We start from the raw sequence: 20,122 nt of genomic DNA on the forward strand, positions 1-20,122 counted from the left end.
TCCTCCCACCAGCCTCCTCTGGTGTACACACAACCTATTCTCTCTCTCTTACACACACAATACTGACAGACCTGTGGTTTCACGTTGGGGGGGGGGTGAAATTGGTGAGACTGGTATGGACAGAGCGTGTGTGTGTGTGTGTGTGTGTGTGTGTGTGTGTGTGTGTGTGTGTGTGTGTGTGTGTGTGTGTGTGTGTGTGTGTGTGTGTGTGTGTGTGTGTGTGTGTGTGTGTGTGTGTGTGTGTGTGTGTGTACCGAGTCATTGTGGCAGCTGTTGAAAAATCATGCGCTCCTCTGCGGCCCCTGTGTTTCCCATCAATCTCCCCTGTGTTGTCTGGCCGTGGTGACTGCAGCTGCATCTTAATCCACAGGGGGCGGACGTGAGGACGGACAGGTTGCCTGGCCCCGTCATTAAATAACCCCAACCATCCCCCCTCCCCAAAGTGACATTCCTACAGAGCCGACAGGATATGGGTTGCATTCCAAATGACACCCTCTTCCCTATATACAGCAGTGCACTGTTTTTGACAAGAACCCATAGTGTTCTATGAAGGGAAGAGAATGCCATTTGGAATGCAAAAGTAGACTTTGGTCTGAGATGTCACAGGACAGGGGCCACTGGAGCTGGAGGTGCTTGGGCGAGCTTGGGGCTGGGGAGTTGGGGGACCTGGGGGGTTGGGGACAGGGGGGTTGGGGAGCCTGGGGAGTTGGGGGACCTGGGGAGTTGGGGGACCTGGGGGGTTGGGGACAGGGGGGTTGGGGACAGGGGGGTTGGGGACAGGGGGGTTGGGGAGCCTGGGGCGTTGGGGACAGGGGTGTTTGGGTCAGGGACGTTGGGGACAGGGGGGTTGGGGACAGGGGGGTTGGGGACAGGGGGGTTGGGGAGACTGGGGCGTTGGGGACAGGGGGGTTGGGGAGCCTGGGGCGTTGGGGACAGGGGGGTTGGGGAGCCTGGGGGGTTGGGGACAGGGGGGTTGGGGAGCCTGGGGCGTTGGGGACAGGGGGGTTGGGGAGCCTGGGGCATTGGGGACAGGGGGGTTGGGGACAGGGGGGTTGGGGACAGGGGGGTTGGGGAGCCTGGGGCGTTGGGGACAGGGGGGTTGGGGAGCATGGGGCGTTGGGGACAGGGGGGTTGGGGAGCCTGGGGGGTTGGGGACAGGGGGGTTGGGGAGCCTGGGGGGTTGGGGACAGGGGGGTTGGGGAGCCTGGGGCGTTGGGGACAGGAGGGGTTGGGGAGCCTGGGGCGTTGGAGACAGGGGGGTTGGGGACAGGGGGGTTGGGGAGCCTGGGGCGTTGGGGACAGGGGGGTTGGGGACAGGGGGGTTGGGACAGGGGGGTTGGGGAGCCTGGGGCGTTGGGGACAGGGGCGTTGGGGACAGGGGGGTTGGGGAGCCTGGGACGTTGGGGACAGGGGGGTTGGGGACAGGGGGGTTGGGGACAGGGGGGTTGGGGACAGGGGGGTTGGGGAGCCTGGGGCGTTGGGGACAGGGGGGTTGGGGACAGGGGGGTTGGGGAGCCTGGGACGTTGGGGACAGGGGGGTTGGGGACAGGGGGGTTGGGGACAGGGGGGTTGGGGACAGGGGGGTTGGGGAGCCTGGGGCGTTGGGGACAGGGGGGTTGGGGACAGGGGGGTTGGGGAGCCTGGGGCATTGGGGAACAGGGAGTCTGGTGTGTTGGGAAGCCTGGGGGGTTGGGGGACAAGGGGGTTGGGGAGCCTGGGGCGTTGGGGACAGGGGGGTTGGGGACAGGGGGGTTGGGGAGCCTGGGGCATTGGGGAACAGGGAGTCTGGTGTGTTGGGGGGTTGGGGGGTTGGGAAGCCTGGGGGGCTTGGCGGGTTGAGGGACAGGGGAGTTGTGAGGCCTAGGGGGTTGGGGGACAGGGGGATTGTGAGGCCTAGGGGGTTGGGGACAGGGGGGTTGTGAGGAATAGGGGGTTGGGGGACAGGGGGGTTGCAGGGCCTAGGGGGTTGGGGGACAGGGGGGTTGCAGGGCCTAGGGGGTTGGGGACAGGGGGGTTGCAGGGCCTAGGGGGTTGGGGGACAGGGGGGTTGGGGGACAGGTGGGTTGGGAGACCTGGGGAGTTGGGGGACAGGAATGGGGACATGAATGATTTCCCCACTGTTCCAACACTGATCACAGATCTATCCAAACATTGTCAGTGTTCAAATGAAATTAAAACTTAACGGAGAAGTTTTCTTTCTCCTTGTAGCATTTTACTGTTAGTGATCTAAATTCCTCTCTCAGTATACTTGTGTAAGACTATATGACATTTGGGGGGGTTGGGGGGTTGGGGGACAGGGGGTTGTGAGGCCTAGGGGGTTGGGGGACAGGGGGGTTGCAGGGCCTAGGGGGTTGGGGGACAGGGGAGTTGGGGGACCGAGGTGGGTGTCAGAGGGTAATCCAGAAGGATAACTTTAGATAGATCTGTGATCAGTGTTGGAACAGTGGGGAAATCATTCAACATTGTCAGTGTTCAAATGAAATGAAAACTTAATGGAGAAGTTCTTTCTCCTTGCAGCATTTTACTTTTAGTGATCTAAATTCCTCTCTCAGTATACTTGTGTAGGACTATATGACATTTGACAGTATGTTGGTGTCTTCCTTCAAAGTGCATATGTGTATTGGGCTGGCCAATAGGATGGGGGGTGGGAGTAGAGAGCGGGCAACTCATCTATCATCACTCTTCTGGCTGCTGAAAATGGGAGGGAGAGAGTCTTGGCTAGATGTCAAGAGGCACGGCAGATTAAATCCACATCGATCCCACCGTAATTTATTTAACAATTCAACACAAAGTAAAGGTTGCATCCACCCCCTGTAGGTCCTCCTTTAAATGAATCTCGGAGGATACATCCCCCTCAATACCAAACAAGTAATCATTAGTGTCAACCAGGTTTTCCTCTGTAAAAAACAGTGCACCTCTGTAACATTGAGGCAGGAAGGAGATAAAAGGTAGCAGAGGCAGAATTCATCTTCAGCACCATGACAACACCAATCTCTGTGAAACCTAACAAGTTCAATTAACTCAAACGATTTATTTATCAGTGAAACCTAACAAGTTCAATTAACTCAAACGATTTATTTATCAGTGAAACCTAACAAGTTCAATTAACTCAAACGATTTATTTATCAGTGAAACCTAACAAGTTCAATTAACTCAAACGATTTATTTATCAGTGAAACCTAACAAGTTCAGCTAAGTCAAATGATTTATTTATCAGTGAAACCTAACAAGTTCAGCTAAGTCAAATGATTTATTTATCAGTAAAACCTAACAAGTTCAGCTAACTCAAACGATTTATTTATCAGTGAAACCTAACAAGTTCAATTAACTCAAACGATTTATTTATCAGTGAACCTAACAAGTTCAGCTAACTCAAACGATTTATTTATCAGTGAAACCTAACAAGTTCAATTAACTCAAACGATTTATTTATCAGTGAACCTAACAAGTTCAGCTAACTCAAACGATTTATTTATCAGTGAAACCTAACAAGTTCAGCTAAGTCAAACGATTTATTTATCAGTGAAACCTAACAAGTTCAATTAACTCAAACGATTTATTTATCAGTAAAACCTAACAAGTTCAGCTAAGTCAAACGATTTATTTATCAGTGAAACCTAACAAGTTCAGCTAAGTCAAACGATTTATTTATCAGTGAAACCTAATGTTAGGATTTATGTTTATGCACTATAGGCTGTTAGCATATTGGTTGAAGGTGAATGTTGTTTTGTTGCACACACACTCACAATACAGAGGGGGGTAGGTGTGTAAGGACTGACCACCACAGGCCATAAAAGCTGTGGACAGTCTGGAGAGGGGAGGGGTGCATCTCTCTAGACCAACCAGGAGTTTAGAATACTGGACAATACCATATTAGGAACTGTTTCAGTGTAGAATCGACAGACAAAAGACGGATCTAATCTACCCAGCAACCAGATGTGGACAAAGGAACGCGCCAAGGGGCTTGGACAAAGAGCCAGCAAAGGGGGGAAAAGTCTAAACCAAGCCCTGCCTCTACTGTGATAGGCTAACAGACACATTGAAACTACGTCATCACGGTAAAAGAACAGCGGTTTACGTACTTCCTGCCAGTTCTCTGATCTACCCTGCGCGTAGATCCAGTGAACCCGTATATACGAAAATTGCATTTACCATTTATCGTTTGAGTTTAATTAAAATACTTAAAATATATTCGGTGACTATGAATCACATTTTGTCCTGATGCCAGATTTGAACTGACGCAAATCTCTTTCACTAACAAGTTCAGCTAAGTCAAACGATTTATTTATCATTGAAACCTAACAAGTTCAGCTAAGTCAAACTCTTTATTTATCAGTGAAACCTAACAAGTTCAGCTAAGTCAAACGATTTATTTATCATTGAAACCTAACAAGTTCAGCTAAGTCAAACGATTTATTTATCAGTGAAACCTAACAAGTTCAGCTAACTCAAATGATTTATTTATCAGTGAAACCTAACAAGTTCAGCTAAGTCAAATGATTTATTTATCAGTGAAACCTAACATGTTCAGCTAAGTCAAACGATTTATTTATCAGTGAAACCTAACAAGTTCAGCTAAGTCAAACGATTTATTTATCAGTGAAACCTAACATGTTCAGCTAAGTCAAACGATTTATTTATCAGTGAACCTAACATGTTCAGCTAAGTCAAACCGAGTTCAGTTAATACAAACCAGTTGTGGCCAATCAGACCGTTTATGATGCTACACTTTCCTTCCTCCTTTGTTGCCTTGTAGCCTGAGTTCCATAGATATTTGTGATGTCCTTTGTTAGGTTAACATGCATGTTATACTTTACATTTCTCCTTACTTAGGACACTTTGTCTTGTATGCTAAGGTATTGTAACTATCGCCTCTTTGTATTCCCTCCAGACCACAACATCCTATCACAGCTCACACAACCTATCACGACACATGGCGAGACCCAGATGCAGACACAGGAGGCAGATAGTTTGAGCTTGGGTATATTTATTATAATCCAAGGGATAGACAAAAGGCAGGTCGGAGACAGGCAAGCATTCATAGCCAGGGCAGAGTCCAAAACGGTACAGGGCAGCAGGCAGGTTCGAGGTCAGGGGTAGGCAGAGTGGTCAGGCAGGCGGGCTCGAGGTCAGGGGTAGGCAGAGTGGTCAGGCAGGCAGGCTCGAGGTCAGGGGCAGGCAGAGTGGTCAGTCAGGCGGGCTCGAGGTCAGGGGCAGGCAGAGTGGTCAGGCAGGCAGGCTCGAGGTCAGGCGCAGGCAGAGTGGTCAGTCAGGCAGGCTCGAGGTCAGGCGCAGGCAGAGTGGTCAGGCAGGCAGGCTCGAGGTCAGGGGCAGGCAGAGTGGTCAGGCAGGCGGGCTCGAGGTCAGGGGCAGGCAGAGTGGTCAGAGACCTCCCTCCACCACCTCCTGCTCTCCTTACACCCTGGTAGAGACCTCCCTCCACCACCTCCTGCTCTCCTTACACCCTGGTAGAGACCTCCCTCCACCACCTCCTGCTCTCCTTACACCCTGGTAGAGACCTCCCTCCACCACCTCCTGCTCTCCTTACACCCTGGTAGAGACCTCCCTCCACCACCTCCTGCTCTCCTTACACCCTGGTAGAGACCTCCCTCCACCACCTCCTGCTCTCCTTACACCCTGGTAGAGACCTCCCTCCACCACCTCCTGCTCTCCTTACACCCTGGTAGAGACCTCCCTCCACCACCTCCTGCTCTCCTTACACCCTGGTAGAGACCTCCCTCCACCACCTCCTGCTCTCCTTACACCCTGGTAGAGACCTCCCTCCACCACCTCCTGCTCTCCTTACACCCTAGTAGAGACCTCCCTCCACCACCTCCTGCTCTCCTTACACCCTGGTAGAGACCTCCCTCCACCACCTCCTGCTCTCCTTACACCCTGGTAGAGACCTCCCTCCACCACCTCCTGCTCTCCTTACACCCTGGTAGAGACCTCCCTCCACCACCTCCTGCTCTCCTTACACCCTGGTAGAGACCTCCCTCCACCACCTCCTGCTCTCCTTACACCCTGGTAGAGACCTCCCTCCACCACCTCCTGCTCTCCTTACACCCTGGTAGAGACCTCCCTCCACCACCTCCTGCTCTCCTTACACCCTGGTAGAGACCTCCCTCCACCACCTCCTGCTCTCCTTACACCCTGGTAGAGACCTCCCTCCACCACCTCCTGCTCTCCTTACACCCTGGTAGAGACCTCCCTCCACCACCTCCTGCTCTCCTTACACCCTGGTAGAGACCTCCCTCCACCCCCTCCTGCTCTCCTTACACCCTGGTAGAGACCTCCCCTCCACCACCAGCTGCTCACCTTACACCCTAGATGATGTAATAAGGTTATCATACCCCCAGTACTGTATTTGTCCTCTCTCTCTCTCTCCTCTGCTTACTGGAACCTTTTCTTGACCCAGCCTTTAATGAAATTAAAACCACATTACGTCAAATGAATAGCGGGAGATTTAATTAGCTACTGATAAAAGCCACTAAGGATCTGAGACGTGACTCTCGGTCTTTTAACTCCTTCAATATCAGAAAAAGAGCTGTTTAACAAGCAGAGGTGACGATTATTGAAGGCGGCTGATACTGAACCGTCAGGCTGGTGTTATAGCCATGGAGAGGACCAGGATACTGTGCCGTCAGGCTGGTGCTAGAGCCATGGAGAGGTCCAGGATACTGTGCCGTCAGGCTGGTGCTATGGCCATGGAGAGGTCCAGGATACTGAACCGTCAGGCTGGTATTATAGCCATGGAGAGGTCCAGGATACTGTACTGCCAGGCTGGTGTTATAGTCATGGAGAGGTCCAGGATACTGTGCCGTCAGGCTGGTGCTATCGCCATGGAGAGGTCCAGGATACTGTGTCGTCAGGCTGGTGTTATAGTCATGGAGAGGTCCAGGATACTGTGCCGTCAGGCTGGTGTTATAGTCATGGAGAGGTCAAGGATACTGTGCCGTCAGGCTGGTGCTATAGCCATGGAGAGGTCCAGGATACTGTGTCGTCAGGCTGGTGTTATAGCCATGGAGAGGTCCAGGATACTGTACTACCAGGCTGGTGTTATAGTCATGGAGAGGTCCAGGATACTGTGTCGTCAGAATGGTGTTATAGCCATGGACAGGTCCAGGATACTGTACTGCCAGGCTGGTGCTATAGCCATGGAGAGGTCCAGGATACTGAACCGTCAGGCTGGTGTTATAGCCATGGAGAGGTCCAGGATACTGTGTCGTCAGGCTGGTGTTATAGCCATGGAGAGGTCCAGGATACTGTGCTGCCAGGCTGGTGTTATAGCCACGGAGAGGTCCAGGATACTGTGCCGTCAGGCTGGTGTTATAGCCATGGAGAGGTCCAGGATACTGTGACGTCAGGCTGGTGTTATAGCCACGGAGAGGTCCAGGATACTGTGCCGTCAGGCTGGTGCTATAGCCATGGAGAGGTCCAGGATACTGTGTCGTCAGGCTGGTGTTATAGCCATGGAGAGGTCCAGGATACTGTGTCGTCAGGCTGGTGTTATAGTCATGGAGAGGTCCAGGATACTGTGCCGTCAGGCTGGTGTTATAGCCATGGAGAGGTCCAGGATACTCTGTCGTCAGGCTGGTGTTATAGTCATGGAGAGGTACAGGATATGGTGCCGTCAGGCTGATGCTATAGCCATGGAGAGGTCCAGGATACTGTACTGCCAGGCTGGTGTTATAGCCATGGAGAGGTCCAGGATACTGTACTGCCAGGCTGGTGCTATAGCCATGGAGAGGTCCAGGATACTGTGCCGTCAGGCTGGTGCTATAGCCATGGAGAGGTCCAGGATACTGTGTCGTCAGGCTGGTGTTATAGTCATGGAGAGGTCCAGGATACTGTGTAGTCAGGCTGGTGTTATAGTCATGGAGAGGTCCAGGATATGGTGCCGTCAGGCTGGTGCTATAGCCATGGAGAAGTCCAGGATACTGTACTGCCAGGCTGGTTTTATAGCCATGGAGAGGTCCAGGATACTGAATCGTCAGGCTGGTGTTATGGCCATGGAGAGGTCCCGGATACTGTGTCGTCAGGCTGGTGTTATAGCCATGGAGAGGTCTAGGATACTGTACTGCCCGGCTGGTGCTATAGCCATGGAGAGGTCCAGGATACTGAACCGTCAGGCTGGTGTTATAGCCATGGAGAGGTCCAGGATACTGTATCGTCAGGCTGGTGTTATAGTCATGGAGAGGTCCAGGATACTGTGCCGTCAGGCTGGTGCTATAGCCATGGAGAGGTCCAGGATACTGTGCCGTCAGGCTGGTGCGATAGCCATGGAGAGGTCCAGGATTCTGAACCGTCAGGCTGGTGTTATAGCCATGGAGAGGTCCAGGATACTGTATCGTCAGGCTGGTGTTATAGTCATGGAGAGGTCCAGGATACTGTGCCGTCACGCTGGTGCTATAGCCATGGAGAGGTCCAGGATACTGTGCCGTCAGGCTGGTGCTATAGCCATGGAGAGGTCCAGGATACTGTGTCGTCAGGCTGGTGTTATAGTCATGGAGAGGTCCAGGATACTGTGTCGTCAGGCTGGTGTTATAGTCATGGAGAGGTCCAGGATATGGTGCCGTCAGGCTGGTGCTATAGCCATGGAGAAGTCCAGGATACTGTACTGCCAGGCTGGTTTTATAGCCATGGAGAGGTCCAGGATACTGAATCGTCAGGCTGGTGTTTTAGCCATGGAGAGGTCCCGGATACTGTGTCGTCAGGCTGGTGTTATAGCCATGGAGAGGTCCAGGATACTGTACTGCCAGGCTGGTGCTATAGCCATGGAGAGGTCCAGGATACTGAACCGTCAGGCTGGTGTTATAGCCATGGAGAGGTCCAGGATACTGTATCGTCAGGCTGGTGTTATAGTCATGGAGAGGTCCAGGATACTGTGCCGTCAGGCTGGTGCTATAGCCATGGAGAGGTCCAGGATACTGTGCCGTCAGGCTGGTGCTATAGCCATGGAGAGGTCCAGGATACTGTAGCGTCAGGCTGGTGTTATAGCCATGGAGAGGTCCAGGATACTGTGCCGTCAGGCTGGTGCTATAGCCATGGAGAGGTCCAGGATACTGTGCCGTCAGGCTGGTGCTATAGCCATGGAGAGGTCCAGGATACTGTGTCGTCAGGCTGGTGTTATAGTCACGGAGAGGTCCAGGATACTGTGCCGTCAGGCTGGTGTTATAGTCATGGAGAGGTCCAGGATACTGTGCCGTCAGGCTGGTGCTATAGCCATGGAGAGGTCCATGATACTGTGACGTCAGGCTGGTGCTATAGCTATGGAGAGGTCCAGGAAACTGTGCCGTCAGGCTGGTGCTATGGCCATGGAGAGGTCCATGATACTGTACTGCCAGGCTGGTGCTATAGTCATGGAGAGGTCCATGATACTGTGACGTCAGGCTGGTGCTATAGTCATGGAGAGGTCCATGATACTGTGACGTCAGGCTGGTGCTATAGCTATGGAGAGGTCCAGGAAACTGTGTCGTCAGGCTGGTGTTATAGCCATGGGATCCAGGATACTGTACCGCCAGGCTGGTGTTATAGCCATGGGATCCAGGATACTGTGCCGTCAGGCTGGTGTTATAGCCATGGAGAGGTCCAAGATACTGTACTGCCAGGCTGGTGTTATAGCCATGGAGAGGTCCAGGATACTTTACCGTCAGGCTGGTGTTATAGTCATGGAGAGGTCCAGGATACTGAACCGCCAGGCTGGTGTTATAGCCATGGAGAGGTCCAGGATACTTTACCGTCAGGCTGGTGTTATAGCCATGGGATCCAGGATACTGTACCGCCAGGCTGGTGTTATAGCCATGGGATCCAGGATACTGTGCCGTCAGGCTGGTGTTACAGCTATGGAGAGGTCCAGGATACTGAACCGTCAGGCTGGTGTTTAAGGTCCAGGACTGTTGTATTGTAGGTATACAGAACCAGTTACATGAATCAACTAATTTTGCAGTAAAACTACTGGAAGACATGGAAGGAATGGAGCATTTCTCACTCTCCCTACCTCCCTACCTTCAACACAAACTACTGTCTTCACTCTCCCTACCTCCATACATACAACACAAACTACTGTCTTCACTCTCCCTACCTCCTTACATACAACACAAACTACTGTCTTCACTCTCCCTACCTCCTTACATACAACACAAACTACTGTCTTCACTCTCCCTACCTCCTTACATACAACACAAACTACTGTCTTCACTCTCCCTACCTTCAACACAAACTACTGTCTTCACTCTCCCTACCTTCAACACAAACTACTGTCTTCACTCTCCCTACCTCCTTACATACAACACAAACGACTGTCTTCACTCTCCCTACCTCCTTACATACAACACAATCTACTGTCTTCACTCTCCCTACCTCCATACATACAACACAAACTACTGTCTTCACTCTCCCTACCTCCTTACATACAACACAAACTACTGTCTTCACTCTCCCTACCTCCATACATACAACACAAACTACTGTCTTCACTCTCCCTACCTCCATACATACAACACAAACTACTGTCTTCACTCTCCCTACCTCCATACATACAACACAAACTACTGTCTTCACTCTCCCTACCTCCATACATACAACACAATCTACTGTCTTCACTCTCCCTACCTTCAACACAAACTACTGTCTTCACTCTCCCTACCTCCTTACATACAACACAAACTACTGTCTTCACTCTCCCTACCTCCATACATACAACACAAACTACTGTCTTCACTCTCCCTACCTCCATACATACAACACAAACTACTGTCTTCACTCTCCCTACCTCCATACATACAACACAAACTACTGTCTTCACTCTCCCTACCTCCATACATACAACACAATCTACTGTCTTCACTCTCCCTACCTTCAACACAAACTACTGTCTTCACTCTCCCTACCTCCTTACATACAACACAATCTACTGTCTTCACTCTCCCTACCTTCAACACAAACTACTGTCTTCACTCTCCCTACCTCCATACATACAACACAAACTACTGTCTTCACTCTCCCTACCTCCTTACATACAACACAAACTACTGTCTTCACTCTCCCTACCTCCTTACATACAACACAAACTACTGTCTTCACTCTCCCTACCTCCATACATACAACACAAACTACTGTCTTCACTCTCCCTACCTCCTTACATACAACACAAACTACTGTCTTCACTCTCCCTACCTTCAACACAAACTACTGTCTTCACTCTCCCTACCTCCTTACATACAACACAAACTACTGTCTTCACTCTCCCTACCTCCTTACATACAACACAAACTACTGTCTTCACTCTCCCTACCTTCAACACAAACTACTGTCTTCACTCTCCCTACCTTCAACACAAACTACTGTCTTCACTCTCCCTACCTCCATACATACAACACAAACTACTGTCTTCACTCTCCCTACCTTCAACACAAACTACTGTCTTCACTCTCCCTACCTCCATACATACAACACAAACTACTGTCTTCACTCTCCCTACCTTCAACACAAACTACTGTCTTCACTCTCCCTACCTCCATACATACAACACAAACTACTGTCTTCACTCTCCCTACCTCCATACATACAACACACACTACTGTCTTCTCTCTCCCTACCTCCATACATACAACACAAACTACTGTCTTCACTCTCCCTACCTTCAACACAAACTACTGTCTTCACTCTCCCTACCTCCATACATACAACACACACTACTGTCTTCTCTCTCCCTACCTCCATACATACAACACAATCTACTGTCTTCTCTCTCCCTACCTCCTTACATACAACACAAACTACTGTCTTCACTCTCCCTACCTCCTTACATACAACAGGAACTACTGTCTTCTCACACCCTCCTCCCCCTATACTCTACACAAACGCACGCACGCAAACACACACATACATAACCCAACCTCCCCCCCCTCCCCATAGCCACAAACCCAGCACTGCCAGCACCCCAGCCCCACTCTGCCCACTCAGCACAATCTCCAGGTAGCCCGGGGCGGCATTAGAATCCCAGAGTGTGTCTGTGTCCTTTAGTGTTAATGAAGAGAGACAGCCTACTACCAGGGCATGGCCATCCCGTAAAGCTCCTAGGAGAGCCCCCTTCTCTGGGGAAGAGCACCGGCCCTTACAGGCCTCCTGGAGAATTGAGACCAGGTCCCGGCCAGCAGTCTGTCTTCCCAGGTAATAAAGTACAGTACAGAGTGCCCTCCAGATCCCTTCATGGAGCGGCCGCTGTCACAATCTAGGACAGGCCCCATTGATTTGGAGACTACAGCATTATTATCCATTATGGCAAAGGTGGTATGAGAAGGTTTTTAAATCAAACAGCCACTCCACCCCAGGGGATGGAGGGAGAGAAAGCAGAGACAGGAGAGGAGAGAGCAAAAAGGAAAAATATTTTTTTCTCCTGTCATTTCCCCAACAGATCCCAGCTCTCTCTTCAAGGTGTGTATTGAGCTGTGGTATGGAGCTAGAGGGGTTTTGAGGTATTAGGTCTCAGTCCTCTCTGCATCCCAAATGTCTCCCTATATAGTGCACCACTACCCCATAAGGCTCTGCACATTAGAGGCTGCTGCCCTATATACGTACACTTGATTTCACTGGCCACTTTAATAATGGAACACGAGTCACTTTAATAGTGTCTAGATATTTCTCGTTACTCATCTCATATGTATATACTGTATTCTATCCTATTCTACTGTATCTTAGTCTACGCCACTCCAACATTGCTCGTCCAAATATTTATATACTCTTAATTCCATTCCTTTACTTTAGATTTGCGTGTATTGGGTGTATTATTGTGAAATGGTTAGATATTACTTGTTAGATATTACTGCACTGTCGGAGCTAGAAACGCAAGCATTTTGCTACACCCGTAATAACATCAGCTAAACACATGTATGTGACCAATAAAATTGGATCTGATTTGATTTGAAAAGTAGTGCACTACATAGGGAATAAGATCCCATATGGAACACAAATAAGGACTGAGCCCTAATTCCTCTAGCTCCATACCACAGTCCTTCTCCTGGTTGTGAGTCTCAGCAGGGCCGTGTTCACGGCACTGCATCTCCCTGGCTGGTTAAATAAGATAAGGGAACTGACCGGTCATTGTATCCATCAACGGACCCGGTCTTATAAAATATTCATAGGCCAAAGCACAACGAAGCATGACTCTTAAGTAAACGGGCCAATTTGTTGTGGAAGACATGAATTAAGATCGGTCGGGCCGATATGCTGCCACTGGCTCCCCCGAGACAAGACCAGGCCAGACAGGCGTGGACTGCAGACGGGGGACGGCTGCCATGGGTTCCCCCTTCCCTCTCTCCTCCCTCCTCTCTACTCCAGTCCTTTATTGTTATCATCAGTCATGGGGGAGACGGGAGGGGGGAGACGGGAGGGGGGAGACGGGAGGGGGGAGGGGGGAGCAGCATGTGCATGTCTGATGTTAATGTGAAGGGCTGTGAATGGAGAGGGGAGGGGTAGGAGGAGGGGCTTTCGATGGAGAGGGGCGGGGTAGGAGGAGGGGCTGTGGATGGAGAGGGTTGGGGTAGGAGGGGCTGTGAATGGAGAGGGGCGGGGTAGGAGGAAGGACTGTGGATGGAGAGGGGCGGGGCGGGTAGGAGGAGGGGCTGTGGATGGAGAGGGTCGGGGTAGGAGGGGCTGTGAATGGAGAGGGGCGGGGTAGGAGGCGGGGCTGTGGATGGAGAGGGGCGGGGTAGGAGGTGGGGCTGTGGTTGGAGAGGGTTGGGGTAGGAGGGACTGTGGATGGACAGGGGCGGGGTAGGAGGAGGGACTGTGGATGGAGAGGGGCGGGGTAGGAGGAGGGACTGTGGATTGAGAGGGGCGGGGCGGGGTAGAAGGAGGGGCTGTGGATGGAGAGGGTCAGGGTAGGAGAAGGGGTGTAGATGGGGGGCAGTGGGGAGGGTTAAGAGGGGGTGGGGTAGGAGGAGGGGTGTAGATGGGGGGCAGTTGGGAAGGTTAAGAGGGGGTGGGGTAGGAGGAGGGGTGTGGATGGGGGGGCAGTGGGGAGGGTTAAGAGGGGGTGGGGTAGGGGGAGGGGTGTAGATGGGGGGCAGAGGGGGGGGTTAGGAAGGGGTGGGGTAGGAGGAGGGGCGTAGATGGGGGGGCAGTGGGGAGGGTTAAGAGGGGGTGGGGTAGAAGGAGGGGTGTAGATGGGGCGGCAGTGGGGAGGGTTAAGAGGGGGTGGGGTAGGAGGAGGGGTGTAGATGGGGGGGCAGTGGGGAGGGTTAAGAGGTGGTGGGGTAGGAGGAGGGGTGTAGATGGGGCGGCAGTGGGGTGGGTTAAGAGGGGGTGGGGTAGGAGGAGGGGTGTAGATGGGGGGGCAGTGGGGTGGGTTAAGAGGGGGTGGGGTAGGAGGAGGGGTGTAGATGGGGTGGCAGTGAGGTGGGTTAAGAGGGGTGGGGTAGGAGGAGGGGTGTAGATGGGGGGGCAGTGGGGAGGGTTGAGAGTGGGTGGGGTAGGAGGAGGGGTGTAGATGGGGGGGAAGAGGGGAGGGTTAAGAGGGGGTGGGGGACGTCTGGAGAAGCATTTTGATCTGTTCATCAGGTATTCTTGTCATGTGTTGAAAGAGAGAGAGGAGAGAAAGGGATAGAGAGACAATAGAAAGGTAGTCCATTTACAAGTCAAGTGCAAATGACAAAGAGGGATAGTGTATACATGAGTGTAGGCAGTGGGACTGTGTTATGACAAAGAGGGAGAGTGTATACATGAGTGTAGGCAGTGGGACTGTGTTATGACAAAGAGGGAGAGTGTATGCATGAGTGTAGGCAGTGGGACTGTGTCATGACAAAGAGGGAGAGTGTATACATGAGTGTAGGCAGTGGGACTGTGTTATGACAAAGAGGGAGAGTGTATGCATGAGTGTAGGCAGTGGGACTGTGTTATGACAAAGAGGGAGAGTGTATACATGAGTGTAGGCAGTGGGACTGTGTTATGACAAAGAGGGAGAGTGTATACATGAGTGTAGGCAGTGGGACTGTGTCATGCTGATGGCTGTGGAAGGAATTAGTGCCCTGGACTGTGGGTTTAGTGGGCGGAAGGGGTGTGCCCTGGACTGTGGGCGGAAGGGGTGTGCCCTGGACTGTGGGCGGAAGGGGAGATATGATGATGGATAAACACAGGCATGTTGAATAGTTATTTGTTATTGACGAATTAAAAGGATTTAACTTCAAATAAGTAGCTACCCTGCTTGCTTCATTGAAACATATTCTGTTCCTAGCAGGGGCATACTGGGACCAGATTGAGACCAAGGCTAACACACTGGCCCTTTTATTTTCCTAGAGGCCCCCATTATTAAACAAATCATGGTCATTCTGTGCTAAAACCACACATTTAGACCGGCCCACTGGGCTAAAGATGTACCAGCCCATCTGGCATTTGCCCGACCTGCCCTATAACCAGTCCATGTGAAGAGCTTCAGCCAATGCATCCCACGCAGATATAAAATAGTTCTGCTTCAACAAGCATATCCCCATTTGTGCCCAGGGAGAATTGTAGAAATATGATCTGAGCTCATTTTTCTGTTGCTTTATTGATGCGGTATGTTGGATAGACATGGCTTTCCACTCTCCAAAACCCCGGAGGTTGGATGACGGCAACGGAGCTGAGAAAGCTGTCGTAGGAAGCCGAGGAAAACGCTAGTAAAATCCCAACACTCGTAAAAACAGCCAATCGGATCCAAGCTGCAGATCCCTGTGGGGCAGATATTGCTCACTGGTGGCAGCAGTGGGATCTGCTCTGTGACCACAGTCAGAATGAAGGTCAGAGTTTCCCCTAGATACATACAGATCTAGGATAAGCTTATCCTCCTCCAAACCTAACCTCAACGATTAGTGGAGAAAATACTAAACTGACCACAGATCAGTGTCTAGGGGGTCACGTCACCCTACACAGACAGCGATCAAAGACGTTGCGTGGGAGAGCAGTAGGGTAGTTTCAAGTTTGAATGTCACATGCACAAGTACAGTGAAATGCCTTGTGTATGTGACGTTAAAACATGAAACTTGAAACTATCCCTACCATTCTACCACACTATGTCTTTGAGCCCTGTCGGGGATACTAGGTCACTTCCAGAGAGGACTGATGGGTGTTCAGAGAGAAACCCGTGCTTTTGGTGACCCCTGGCAGCCTGCTTTTCAGCTGGCTCTGAGGAACTCTGGAGACACGCTCAGAATGTTGAGCGTGACATTCTGCCTTTTCCCTCAGAGGAAATGAGAGAGAGAGAAAAATAACATGTTTAAGGTAAAAAGAGAGAGGGTTGTGTGAAAGCCTTAACAATTAATTAGTTCTACATTAATTTAAGAAACAGTTGAAGGTTTATATCACAGAAATATAATCCATTCTAATTGTGTTGTATAAATAAAATGAAGTGCCTTGCTTTGCTGTGTCTTAAAACATGCCTGGTGGAACACATCATGTTGTATAAATAAACACATCTGAACATTCTAATTGTTGTATAAATAAACACATCTGAACATTCTAATTGTTGTATAAATAAACACATTAGAACATTCTAATTGTGTTGTATAAATAAACACATCTGAACATTCTAATTGTGTTGTATAAATAAACACATTAGAACATTCTAATTGTGTTGTATAAATAAACACATCTGAACATTCTAATTGTGTTGTATAAATAAACACATCTGAACATTCTAATTGTTGTATAAATAAACACATCTGAACATTCTAATTGTGTTGTATAAATAAACACATCTGAACATTCTAATTGTTGTATAAATAAACACATCTGAACATTCTAATTGTGTTGTATAAATAAACACATCTGAACATTCTAATTGTGTTGTATAAATAAACACATCTGAACATTCTAATTGTTGTATAAATAAACACATCTGAACATTCTAATTGTGTTGTATAAATAAACACATCTGAACATTCTAATTGTTGTATAAATAAACACATCTGAACATTCTAATTGTGTTGTATGAATAAACACATCTGAACATTCTAATTGTTGTATAAATAAACACATCTGAACATTCTAATTGTTGTATAAATAAACACATCTGAACATTCTAATTGTTGTATAAATAAACACATCTGAACATTCTAATTGTGTTGTATAAATAAACACATCTGAACATTCTAATTGTTGTATAAATAAACACATCTGAACATTCTAATTGTGTTGTATTGTAACAGTCCTGACCTATTTATGTTAGTTTTTATGTGTTTTTGGTCAGGGCATGTGTTTTGGGTGGGCAGTCTATGTTACCTGTTTCTATGTTGGTTTCGGTTTGCCTGGTATGGCTCTTGATTAGAGGCAGGTGGTTTGCATTTTCCTCTAATCAAGAGTCATATTTAGGTAGGGCATTATCACTGTGTGTTTGTGGGTGATTGTCTCCTGTGATGTCTTCGTTGTGTTCGATGTATTTCACTTTTGGAGCTGTTTGGCTGTTCGTATGTTTCGATGTCCGTTCCTGTTCGTGAGTTTACGTTTGTCCATGTAAGTTTATGTTCAGGTTGCGTGTACGTCGTTTTCTTATTTTGTAGTTTGTTAAAGTGTTTGTTTTCGTATCATCAGTTTTCGTATTAAATAAAAAGGATGGCATATTTCCCTGACTCCGCATATTGGTCTGAAGATCCTTCTCTCCTCACCTCTTCCGAGGATGAGGAAAGCGACAGCTATTACAGAATCACCCACCAAAATACAGAGACCAAGCGGTATGGGAAAAATGCTCGACGGAGCAACAAGGACTTTTGGACTTGGGAGGAGATCCTGTCTGGTAGAGGACCCTGGGCGCAAACTGGAGGAAATCGCTGCTCTCGTGAGAAGAGTGAGGCAGCCACAGCCCAGGAGCGCTGGTATGAGGAGGCAGCTAGGAGACGTGGATGGAAGCCGGAGATTCAAGCTCGTAACCGGAATTATGAGGGGACACGTCTTGCACGGAAGCCCGAAAAGCCCGTGAGTAACTCCCAAAAATTTCTTGGGGGGGGGCTAAGGGGTTGTGGGCCAAGGGCAGGTAGGAGACCTGCGCCCACTTCCCAGGCTAACCGTGGAGAGCGGGAGTACGGGCAGACACCGTGTTACGCAGTAGAGCGCACGGTGTCTCCTGTACGTGTGCATAGCCCAGTGCGGGTTATTCCACCTCCCCGCACTGGTAGGGCTAGATTGGGCATTGAGCCAGGTGTCATGAGGCCGGCTCAACGCGTCTGGTCTCCAGTGCGTCTCCTCGGGCCGGCATACATGGCACCTGCCTTACGCATGGTTTCCCCGGTTCGCCTGCATAGCCCAGTGCGGGCTATTCCACCTCGCCGCACTGGCAGGGCGACCGGGAGCATTCAACCAGGTAAGGTTGGGCAGGCTCAATGCTCAAGAGAGCCAGTACGCCTGCACGGTCCGGTATTTCCGGCGCCACCTCCCCGCCCCAGCCTAGTACCTACAGTGCCTATATTACGCACTAGGCTACCAGTGCATTTCCAGAGCCCTGTTCCTCCTCCACGCACTCTCCCTGTAGTGCGTGTATCCAGTTCGGTGCCTCCAGTTCCGGCCCCACGCACTAAGCCACCTGTGCGTCTCCCAAGTCCTGTACACACTGTCACTTCTCCCCGTACTAGTCCTGAGGTGCGTGCCCTCAGCCAGGTGCCACCAGTGCCGGTACCACGCACCAGGTATAGAGTACGCTTTGAGAGTTCAGTGTGCCCTGTCTCTGCTCCCCGCACTAGTAGGAAGGTGCTTATCATTAGCACGGTGCCTCCAGTTCCGGCACCACGCACCAGGTCTCCAGTGCGCCATATCCGGCCAGAGCCATCCGTCTCCCCAGCGCCATCTGAGCCATCCGTCTCCCCAGCGCCATCTGAGCCATCCGTCTCCCCAGCGCCATCTGAGCCATCCGTCTCCCCAGCGCCATCTGAGCCATCTGTCTCCTCAGCGCCATCTGAGCCATCCGTCTCCCCAGCGCCATCTGAGCCATCCGTCTGCCAGGAGCCTGCAAAGCCGCCCGTCTGCCATGAGCCTGCAAAGCCGCCCGTCTGCCATGAGCCTACAGAGCCGTCAGCCAGACAGGAGCCGCTAGAGCCATCAGCCAGACAGGAGCCGCTAGAGCCGTCAGCCAGACAGGATCTGCCAGAGCCGCCAACCAGACAGGATCTGCCAGAGCCGCCAACCAGACAGGATCTGCCAGAGCCGCCAACCAGCCAGGATCTGCCAGAGCCGCCAACCAGACAGGATCTGCCAGAGCCGCCAACCAGACAGGATCTGCCAGAGCCGCCAACCAGACAGGATCTGCCAGAGCCGCCAGCGAGCCATGAGCAGCCAGAGCCGTCAGTGAGCCATGAGCAGCCAGAGCCGTCAGTGAGCCATGAGCAGCCAGAGCCGTCAGTGAGCCATGAGCAGCCAGAGCCGTCAGTGAGCCATGAGCAGCCAGAGCCGTCAAAGAGCCATGAGCAGCCAGAGCCGTCAGTGAGCCATGAGCAGCCAGAGCCGTCAGAGCGCCATGAGCGTCGTGAGCCGTCAGCCTGCCATGAGCGTCGAGAGCCGTCAGCCTGCCATGAGCGTCGAGAGCCGTCAGCCTGCCATGAGCGTCGAGAGCCGTCAGCCTGCCATGAGCGTCGAGAGCCGTCAGCCTGCCATGAGCGTCGAGAGCCGTCAGCCTGCCATGAGCGTCGAGAGCCGTCAGCCTGCCATGAGCGTCGAGAGCCGTCAGCCTGCCATGAGCGTAGAGAGCCGTCAGTCTGCCATGAGCGTCGAGAGCCGTCAGCCAGCATGGACCTGCCAGAGCCGTCCAAACAGGACCTGCCAGAGTCCTTCAGCCGGGATCTGCCCCTTGTCCCGGTGTTGCCCCTTGTCCCGGTGCTGCCCCTTGTCCCGGTGCTGCCCCTTGTCCCGGTGCTGCCCCTTGTCCCGGTGCTGCCCCTTGTCCCGGTGCTGCCCCTTGTCCCGGTGCTGCCCCTTGTCCCGGTGCTGCCCCTTGTCCCGGTGCTGCCCCTTGTCCCGGTGCTGCCCCTTGTCCCGGTGCTGCCCCTTGTCCCGGTGCTGCCCCTTGTCCCGGTGCTGCCCCTTGTCCCGGTGCTGCCCCTTGTCCCGGTGCTGCCCCTTATTCCAGTGATGGTCCTTATCCTGGTGCTGCCCCTTGTTTTTG

The 20,122-nt window shown here is 51.3% G+C and overlaps 1 protein-coding gene across 1 annotated transcript; it reads right to left on the minus strand.

Annotated features, from left to right (window-relative positions):
• Window positions 1-600: 600 nt before the first annotated feature.
• LOC129845805 (uncharacterized) lies at window positions 601-4,054 on the minus strand. The gene is made up of 4 exons (XM_055913723.1): window positions 4,050-4,054; window positions 2,268-2,343; window positions 1,205-2,023; window positions 601-1,140 (listed from the first exon to the last, which is right to left on the minus strand). Exons 1-4 carry the CDS (start codon window positions 4,052-4,054, stop codon window positions 601-603), a joined length of 1,440 nt encoding a protein of 479 aa, XP_055769698.1.
• Between the last annotated feature and the right edge of the window lie 16,068 nt (window positions 4,055-20,122).

The sequence above is a fragment of the Salvelinus fontinalis genome, unplaced genomic scaffold (assembly GCF_029448725.1).
Source record: "Salvelinus fontinalis isolate EN_2023a unplaced genomic scaffold, ASM2944872v1 scaffold_0371, whole genome shotgun sequence".
Classification (NCBI taxonomy): Eukaryota; Metazoa; Chordata; class Actinopteri; order Salmoniformes; family Salmonidae; genus Salvelinus; species Salvelinus fontinalis.